General features: G+C 49.3%; 1 protein-coding gene across 3 annotated transcripts in view; it reads right to left on the bottom strand.

The window, feature by feature from the left end:
- The window catches only part of helz (helicase with zinc finger), a 70,568-nt gene that overhangs the window by 3,653 nt on the left and 56,915 nt on the right, over positions 1-10,000 (bottom strand). For 2 of the 3 annotated variants that reach the window (XM_063191391.1, XM_063191375.1), the window contains exons 22-29: positions 9,697-9,976; positions 9,359-9,410; positions 7,337-7,530; positions 6,064-6,271; positions 4,538-4,620; positions 2,932-3,598; positions 1,318-1,543; positions 165-849 (exon numbers count right to left, since the gene is read on the bottom strand). In XM_063191391.1, the coding sequence (XP_063047461.1) occupies positions 165-849; positions 1,318-1,543; positions 2,932-3,598; positions 4,538-4,620; positions 6,064-6,271; positions 7,337-7,530; positions 9,359-9,410; positions 9,697-9,976 (2,395 nt within the window). The remainder of the gene's footprint in view (positions 1-164; positions 850-1,317; positions 1,544-2,931; positions 3,599-4,537; positions 4,621-6,063; positions 6,272-7,336; positions 7,531-9,358; positions 9,411-9,696; positions 9,977-10,000) is intronic. The other variant, XM_063191382.1, reaches the window with a different exon arrangement.

Here is a 10,000-nt window from a genome sequence, read left to right as displayed (position 1 = left end):
TGTGTGTGTGTATGTGTGCATACTCCATGTATGTTTCTCTCACCTCTTCTAAGCTTTGCAGGGCAGTGTGTGAAGCCTGTTAAAACTGGTGTGAGTGTGTGTGTGTGTGTGTGTGTGTGTGTGTGTGTGTGTGTACGTAAACTCCATGCATGTGTTCCTCTCACCTCTTCTAAGCTTTGCAGGGCAGTGTGTGAAGCCTGTTGCTGCTGTTGTTGCTGCTGCTGCTGCTGCTGCTTGTGGTGCTGCTGTAGCAGCAGGGCGCTGTGGTCGGGCCGCGGCCCCATGCCCTGCAGCCCCAGAGGAAGCCCGTGGTGCTGGCCCAGCATGTGGCCCTGAGCCAGCCCTGGGTGGTGGTGGTGCGGGTGGTGCGGGTGGGGGTGGCCCCAAGCCGCAGGCTCCGGCAGCAGGTACTTGAGGGGCATGTGGCCCGGCCCTGTGGCGCCCGGGTGGTCCTGGGGCAGGGGAGGGTATGCGGCTTGGTGGGGCGGCGGGTAGACTGCTCCCGGTGGTGGTTGCTGCTGCTGCTGCTGCTGCTGCTGCTGGAGGTCCCCGCGGCTGGGGTCGGGGTAGCCGTGGAAGGGTACTCCTCCGGCAGCAGGGGTGGAGGAGGAGACTGCGGAGGGGGAGGGAGGCGGCAGGTCAGGGACTCCTCCTCCACCAGGACCGGCACTGCGGAGCTGTTGCTGCTGCTGGCGGTACTGCAGCAGGCGGGACTGAGGAGGGGGCATCTCTGGAGGCTCACGCTGCTGCTGCTGTGGATGTTGGGGATGATGCTGCTGCTGCTGCTGCTGCTGCTGCTCGTAGTGCTCCTGAGCCCCAGGCATCTCCTGCAGCAGCCCTGGGTACCGGCTACATCAGGGGGCAGAGGACAGGGAAATGTTGGATATTTGGATACAGTTCTATTTAGCAGATTTAGATACAAGTGGATTTAGATACAAGTTTTACAATGAGGAGTCTGCAGCACACTTGAAATCATCCGTTTGTATTTTTATTTCATGGCAGAACAACACTACAAGTGATTAGTGCTTTCACACAGAGTGGTTGTGAACCCTTCTTAATAACCGTGACGCGAATGAGATTATTACCTTCACAGGATGGCTGTTCCATTATTGATCTGAGGCAGGAAAATGTTGTTTACCTAGTTCTAAGTTAACGATTTTAGGCACTAAAGGAAAATCACATTTTACCTACACTCAGTTTACCATTATATGTGATGACAAATAGGTACTGACGTACAGAAAAAAAACATAATTTTGGCACAAGACCCGAGACGTCCTGATCGTGTGTGGGTGGGGAGGGGATCTCTCCCATGCTCACCTGGCGAGGGGTCCCCTGGGGGGCCCGTCCTCCTCAGTGGGCGGCGGGAGGCCCCAGCCCGTGCGGATGAGCTGCTGGGGGAGACGCAGGCCCGGCTGGCCCAGGTGGGAGAGGGGCTGCAGGGGGAAAGCCGCCACGCCGGGTGGCAGGAAGGGGCCGGGCTCACCCCACTGGCTCAGACGAGCCTGCTGCGACATCAGCTCTAGGCTGGCCGAGCTCTGGGCATCTGGAGGAGGGAGGGAGGGAGGGAGGGAGGGCAAATGTGGATAAGTTAGGAAGAACAAAACACAGACCAAACACTCATACAATAAGAGGCATTGTTCCATTTAGACCTTATTGGAGGAAAATGTGATTCGCAAATAAATCATCAAGCCAATTCTGTTCTCAAAGAGGGACCCCAAACAAAAAGAGAAAGGAGAGTAAGGGAGATAGAAAGAAGGTAAGGACGTACGTGTATATCAGAGAGAGAGAGAGAGAGAGAGAGGGAGAGAGGTAAAAGAGAGAGAGAGAGAGACACAGAGAGAGAGAGAGAGAGAGAGAAAGAGAGGACAGTCAGGCAGACAGAGAGAAAGAGACAAAGACAGCCATGTTGTGATTATCAGCAAGGCTAAACGGAGAGCGAAGGCTGAGGTTGTTGTTCTAGTGTTCTAACGAGCTCCAGTGTTCCAACACCTCCATTATGACACGTGTGCAAAGGAGCAGATTAGGAGGAGAGCAAGAAAACAAGCCTCAAGGTGCCTTTCATGCAGTGACCCAAATCACATTACTCCCCGCAACATCTTAACGAGTTATGCTAATGAGCCAAACCAGATGTTTTGGTAAACAAATTAGATTTTAAGCCGCCGTCGCACCTCACCAGCTGATAAAAAAACTCCTCCAGCATGACACAGGGTATTAAGACTGGCGGAGATCAAATTATTACGTACCGTAAACATATGAAGGTGCAATAACATTTTTTCAGGCATTAGAATCAACAACCAGGAAATGAGAAAACAGCCAAGCAAGAAGGTGGGTAGTGCTCAGTATTATATTTGGCTAGAGTAATTCGCTATGTAACAATAAAACTATGGTGTGATATGCGTACCAAACCAAAGCTCGCCTCAACCAAATGTGTGGTTTTGGAAACCTCTCTTACTGGTTAATAACGCCCAAATACAAATACCAAACTATCATAAAGTTAACATATGCCAATGGACTACTGTATGCAGATTTTTTTTTATTCCGTCAATGTGCCGGTAATTCATTCAGTTTGCCTTCCACACCACATTGCACATACCCTTGCACTCAACTTGTTTAACATTTTGCTCTACTGTATATGTATGCTACTATATGCCAGTCACAGTTCTTGGTCTTGGTCACAAAAACTGATTCTGTTGAGGTGAAACAAACTGGCCAAGGAATCTATTGAAAGCAATGACAGATGAGGTCTGTAGCCTCCTAATGTCCACGGATGTACCGGTGGAATGCTGTAATAGTTGTTGCAAAGGCTATACTACCTAGTATGCCCATACCCAGAGTCTTTAGTAATATACAGTTTAATGATTTGGTCATCACCATTCTGTGGTAACAGCAAATGTATAAGGGCCCGTGTCTTATTGCATTCAGCTATCTTACCAAGTCCCTCGGCCATGGCGGCGTCCAGGCTCTCCTCGGCGTAGCTGTTGACGTGCATGTTCTGGTGGTGTGGGTGTGCGTGGGCGTGCTGCTGGTGTGTGTGCTGGGCTGCAGCAGCGTGTGCGTGTTGGGCCGCCAGCTGCTGGGCCTGTGTGGCTGCTTGCTGCTGCTGTGTTGGAGGTTGTGGAGGCCCCTGGGCCCCGGAGGGGGGCATGGCCCTCATGGCCCCTTTCAGCTCCTCCGGTAGGGCGGCCTGCTCAGACGAGTCCGCCGCCACCCCCGTCGCGTCCAGGCCGGGGGACTGCAGCGCCAGCGGGAGGAAGAAGGAGGAGTTGAGGGAGGTGGGGGGAGCGCCGGCGGCCCCTGCTGCATTAAGAGGCGGGAAGGGGCGTAGCTGGGTGGGGCGGGGGAGGCCGTATGCCTGCTGCTGCTGCTGCTGCTGCTGTTGGAACTGCTGGCTGTTGGCGGGAGCTCCGGCGTGTGGAGGGGGGAAGGCGGGGTGATGGTGCGGGGGCATGTGGTGCTGTGAGGCCAGGTGGGGGAAGCCCAGGGGCCTCTGGGGGCCGCCGGGGCCCGCCGAGGGGTCTTTACGGAGGAGACGGCTACCGGGGAAACCCAGAGGGCCCACGGCCTCAGGGCTCCTGTTGGGGCCCTGGTCAGACTCGCCCTGCAAAGGGTTACATGTTTTAGATAACAGCTCATTTGACTCATAGGGCTATTCATTTTCACATCAGACCACTCACCCAATCCAAATACAACATTTGTCAGCTGCTTTGTGAGCCATTTATCACATACAGGACAAAAATGCAAAGTAAACACACAGTGAGTTCTAAGTACTCACATTGAGAAATGGAGAGGTGGAGAGTTATAGCAAGTTATAGCAAGAGACCGGAATAAATGAGGTCATCGCCAGTATAATAAATAGACAAAGCATGCGTGTCTTCACCCATAGACTTAAACAGAGCTGAATGAAGCCAAATTTGAACTACAGGGGGGCTACCATGTTAGTGCACCTGGGCATCGTTTTCAATTCGCCGGCTTGCAACTAGTTCCAAAAATGTGGGTGCAATTATTGTACAAGACACTGAAACAAGACACCTGGGTCCACGTCCCAGGTGCTCCAATGTCTGGAGGAACAGGTTGATACTGTCAAGCGTGCCAGCCATGCCAAACATGCGTCTAATAGTTTTTTAAAAAAAGGGGAAAAAAGGTACACTTGGCTTTTGCGTATAATGGAAAGCGTTTAAAACACTAGTCGCAACATATGATTTTCATGGATATCAACACAATTGACAGGCGAAAGAGCTGTAAGCTGTAAGCTATAATGTGTTTATTTGAAGTGTGAAAATTGCCTGACTACTGTTAGAGTCTACAGGACTTTCAATCTTTCAGAGCCTGAAGCCTGAAAGTCTGCTTTTGTAGCCGGCTCCAGCGATAAAGAGAGAGGGATGGAGAGAGAGAGAGAGAGATATTCAGAGACAGATATTCAGAGTAATAGAGTAATGAGAGACAAAGACAGTGAACGAGACAGAGCGTTATGTGGATGTGAAATGTGTTGAATATAGACTCTATATTATATAGAGTGATGATGCAGTGTTTGTCCCACCTGTTTGTCCTTCAGCTCTGAGGCCTTCCTCTCCGGTGTCAAGAGGCGGCTGTGCTCCACCTTCCCATTCATGTCCATCTTACCTGCAGGGGAAAAGCACAGCTCATGAGGCATCTTTCTAGACCAATACACATAAGTCTTGAATTTAATATCGACTATTGATTGCCTCGGCTTTCTTTGCCTTCAACAAGTTTGAGAGTGCCTACACAAATGAGCACCAAGCAGAAAAGGTGAACACACTGAAGGACTACAAATTCCTTTTTTGTTCGTATCATTCAGCGCAGTGATTAACAAAACCGTGGGAAAATATATATATTCAGAGCACATTTCACTGATTATTATTTTATAGAGGCATTTTTTTTTTTACATTGGCAGGTTGGAAATGTATGTATAATTGTTTTTGCTACTCTCTAAAAAGCAGACAGAAAAAAAACACAATGCAAAGTATAATGTAAAGAATTTTGTGGCTGGATCACTATGTGACTGGACTATTAATGTGTGGCTAGAATATTTCTCGAACATGAATATTTCTCTTGTAGACGGAGGACCACTTCCCCTTTTGAGCAACATCAAGGACCAGCACAAACCCACACACACAAACCCACATACACACACGCACACACACTGTCTGAGATAACGGGGCTATGGAAAAGCATAATTGGTGTGGCATCAGAAATCTAATTGGGGAAGAACATGAAAAAATGATAGGAGACGTTATTTCAACAAATTGTTCACAGACAGCATATATCTCTGGATGTTACCATAGAAACTGTCACCATAGAAACTGACAAGGGTCCATTTTAGCAAGGGTCAACAGTAGGCGGTGGTATTCCGTGTGTGTGTGTGTGTGTGTGTGTGTGTGTGTGTGTGTGTGTGTGTGTGTGTGTGTGTGTGTGTGTGTGTGTGTGTGTGTGTGTGGTAAAAGTTGAGTGATGGAACAAAGAAGGCCTTTGAACTTTTTTTGCTATGAAATCAAGTCAAGTTACTCGAATAATAGTATCTAGCACTGTGATGGGGTGAGGGTGTATCTATCTGGTGTGTTCTTGAATTACGTCACGCTTCGCTGACACTTTTATCCAAAGTTACCTCTTCATTTAGGTGCAGGATATTGGATATAGCATGGCAATATGTTATAATGTGTGTTGTGCGGTGAGGTGAATGTGGTGTGTATACCTGTGGTGCTAGGGTCCTGCATTAGCTCCTTCTCTATAGTGTGCGGTGTGGTGTGGTGTGGTAATGTGTTATACTGATGTGGTGTGTATACCTGTGGTGCTGTGGTGCTGCCGTCCTACATTAGCTCCTTCTCTATAGTGTGTGGTGTGGTGTGGTGTGGTGTGGTGTGGTGTGGCGTGGTGTGGTAATGTGTTATACTGATGTGCGGTGAGGTGAATGTGGTGTGTATACCTGTGGTGCTGCCGTCCTGCATTAGCTCCTTCTCTATAGTGTGCGGTGTGGTGTGGTGTGGTGTGGCGTGGTGTGGTAATGTGTTATACTGATGTGCAGTGAGGTGAATGTGGTGTGTATACCTGTGGTGCTGCCGTCCTGCATCAGCTCCTTCTCCGTGCTGGACTGGGGCGTGAGGCTGAGGGGGGAGGGGTGGTTGAGGCCGTACAGCCCCGGCGAGGCTCGGCTGGTGGGCTGGCGCAGGTTCAGGTTGTAGGCCGCCATGGCTGCCTGGTGGTTGATGAGCCGGGGGTCCACGGGGAAGCGGCTCTGGTAGCCGGGCCAGGGGAGCTGGAGGACAGACGTTACATTACATTACACTTACACATTACACTTTGCTGAGACTTCTATCCAAAGCACCTTACCAGTTATTTTAAGTAGAGGGTAGTGGTTACAGTCCCTGGAGCAGTGTGGGTTTAGGTGCCTTGCTCAAGGGCACTGCAGCCATGGAGTGAGGCAGATAGTGGAAGGGTGAGATTCGAACCTGCAACCCTCTTATCTAAAGCCCATCTCCTTAACCATTAGGCCACAGCTGGCCGCAAGGGACAGACAAAATGGGCGTTTTAAAAAGACAACACCTCAAGGATGAGGGCATCTTTAAGGTAGAGCAGGAGCATGTCATTTTTTAGCACTTTATTTCTAGAGTTTATGCTGCCCATTCACAAATGTTAACTTTTTCAAGAATATTTACCCCACCATCAATTTTTCAAGATTAATTTTGACTTCTCTGAATGGGCAGCATATACTTTAAAAAAAATACCCTTGCCTTCTGAAAAAAAAAAATCCTTTGAAGAATCGACACCTCAAGGAGAACAAATCATTTTCTGTGAAAACATGTACGGACAAGGATATTTCAATGTCTAGAAGTGTATGGACAGGGTCCTTCTGGATATGTGGATGCGTATGTGTGTATATTTGTATGCTCTGTACAGAGCCACTCTGCATTCTGCACTCACTGCATGTGGGAAAGCTGTGTAATAAAGGCTTAATGGTTTGTGTTAAATAATCCCCTGTCAACGGAGGCAATTACATGGCAGAACCCCTGCCATGTGGAAATGTACCGTACGGTCAGACCGAATAGAAAATACCCTTCTCAAAGAAGGAATCATACAAGATATTTTGGGGCTTTTTTTTACGCCTTTATTGATGGGACAGCATGTACCATACTGTCAGACTGAATAGAAAATACCCTTCTCAAAGAAGAAATTTTGGGGCTTTATTAATGGGACAGCGTGAGTTTCAGAAAAGCAGAGGGAGAGAGAGAGACGGGGAAGGATCGGGTCTCGAGGCCCCGGATTAACAGCGCACTGAGCTGAAATGATATTTGAACTGGTTACTTGCTGGTTGACCACTTACGGGTAAGGGCATGGGCATGACCATGTTGGCGCCGTACACTGCAGGGACGTAGAGGATGGAGGCGCCGGTGTGGGGGTCCACCCTCTGCACGGGGCTGGGGGACTTCCCTGCAGAGCCCCCAGTGCTGCCCCCCGCCACCGGGGGAGTGAACGCCTGGATGGGGTTCCCCATCAGCACGGCTGCACTGGGCTGGACTACATAGAGGACGAGAGGAGAGAGAGAGGGGAGGGGAGTTAGAGAAGAGTTAGGCATTAGAAGAAAGAGAGAAGGAGAGGGACACAATAGGGTAGACAAAGAGAAGAAAAGAAACAAGGATGAGTGGAGGAAAAAATACAGAGTAAAAAGAAAAAAAATCAAAAAGAGGAGGCGGAATAAAAGTTGTAAAGCAAAAAGACAGAGCAAGCAAGCATGAGAGAAAGAAGAGAGATGATGAAATGATGAAATAAAAAGCGAAAAAAGTGGACAAAAAGTCCACCACACAGACAAACAAAATGGAGACAATGGTTGGAACAGCTAGAGGGAAAATTCTGAATGAAAGGGTGAAGACACGGTCATGGAGAAGTTGCCTTGTGTCAGAATGACATGTTCGCTCTACAGAGACGTGAGGAGAGTGAGAGGTGCCTGCTGCCAAAGTAAACATCTTGAGAAGCCTTCACTCTCAGCCAGCATTCTCTACAAAACCCTCCACTAACACTCCCCCAGATGCTCTGGGGAGCAGAGCACTTCACACACACAGTCTCTCTCTTTTTCTCTCACTCACACTCACACACACACACACACACACACACACACACACACACACACACACACACACACACACACACACACACACACACACACACACACACACACACACACACACACACACACACACACACACACACAGTCTGTCTCTGTCTCTCTGTCTCTCTCTCACACTCCGTCCCTCTCTCTCAGCCACACACGCACGACTCCTGATCCCCTCTGCAGGCCCAGAAGGCTGTGCAGTTAAATGCCACTAAACACTTCTCCCACCACCCTCATCCCCCTAAACACCCACAACACACTTAAGAGCCCTCCGTCTCCTCCTCTGCCTCCCAGCTCACCTACTCCACTATATCCACCACTATACGTCCCCACTCTCTCCTTCACACATTACCCCATCGCCACTCCAACACCTAACCCCTCTCGCTCTCCTCTGCCCTCATTCCCACATCTAAAACGCCTTCCTGTTCTTCCTCAATCATATCTCTCTTCCCGAACCCATAACCCTTCACTCTCACCCCCTTCTCCTCTTTCCTTACTGAGTGATGTCTCTCTCTCTTTCTCTCAGTTTCTTTCTCTTTTTCTCTCTCTCTCTCTCTCTCTCTCGGTTTCTCTCTCTCTCGGTTTCTCTCTCTCTCCCTCTCTCTCGACTGCCAGACAAGAAGTACGTATGACCTGAATTCTCAGAGAGTGTGTGCTCTTTTGGAGGCAGTCTAATAATATCATGGCCCAAACTTATGAAAAGGGGGCTGAGATGTTTCCGCCCAGAGCTGCAGTGCATGACCTTTACTTGGTAAACAAGAAAATAACGAGAGAGAGAAAAAAAAAAAAACAGGGGTGCTAAGGGAAGACACTTCTGAACGAGTTCATAGGAGAGCCGTTTCACATATTCACTTGGATAATGTGAGGGTGACTAAAGACAAGATTCAAATTAAAAAAAAAGAATATGGAGCTAAAATATGGAGCTGTGTTATTTTAGTGAGTGACGCACATCTGACAAAACGACAAATGTTCTCATAACTGCGAGACCTGTACAATAATTTAGTGATTGTTGATAAATACCAGCTGGTATGGTACATTATACCAGAGAGAGAGAAGTGAGAAAGAGAGCAGAGAGCGAAATAGCAAGAGAGAGAGAAAGAGAGAGAGAGCGAGAGAGAGAAGAGGAGAGCGTGAAAGATTGACAGGATAGAGAAAAAAAGAGGAATGGAAAGACAGATGGAAAGTGGTGTGTCATCATCAGAGCAGTTCTTAGATCTGCCACAGTGATCTCCTTACCGAATCCTTCCGGTGGAAAATGCTCTGAGTGGTTCGCCAGGTTCCCCTTGGCCTGTAACGCAAGAGCACAGACTGGTTAGAATAGTGTTCCTCAACGGGGGCCCTACAGCCCCTGGGGGAAGTTAGGTTGCAAATGGGGGGCGTTAGAGTGTGTTTGTGTTGGTGTAATGGGCCATAACTAGAGAGAGCTGGTGTGTGTGTGTGTGTGTGTGTGTGTGTGTGTGTGTGTGTGTGTGTGTGTGTGTGTGTGTGTGTGTGTGTACCATACTTAGTGCTCACCTCGGATGGGGAGTACTCATGCTTGTGTGCGTGTGTGTGTGGACCATATCAAGACTGACCTTGGGCGGGGAGTGCTGGTGCCTGTGTGTGAGTGTGTGTGCGTGTGTGTGGTGTACCATATCTAGACTGACCTTGGGCGGGGAGTGCTGGTGCTTGCCGGCGGTCTGCAGGGAGGGCTGTGGGCGCAGGGCGCGGGGGATGAACTCGGGGGCCAGGGGGTTCAGCACGTAGGTCTTCTTCAGCTCCAGAGCCTCCAGCTGGGCCTTGATCTGCTCGAAGGTGATGCCGTGCAGGCTGCTGTTCTCGTGGCAGATGGAGATGAACGTCTCCCAGAACTTTCTGTTAAGGATGAACGAAAACACA

The sequence above is a fragment of the Engraulis encrasicolus genome, chromosome 2 (genome assembly GCF_034702125.1).
Source record: "Engraulis encrasicolus isolate BLACKSEA-1 chromosome 2, IST_EnEncr_1.0, whole genome shotgun sequence".
NCBI classification, from domain to species: Eukaryota; Metazoa; Chordata; class Actinopteri; order Clupeiformes; family Engraulidae; genus Engraulis; species Engraulis encrasicolus.
The sequence above is the reverse complement of the archived record's forward strand: the minus strand, read 5'-3'. Positions and strand labels throughout refer to the sequence as shown.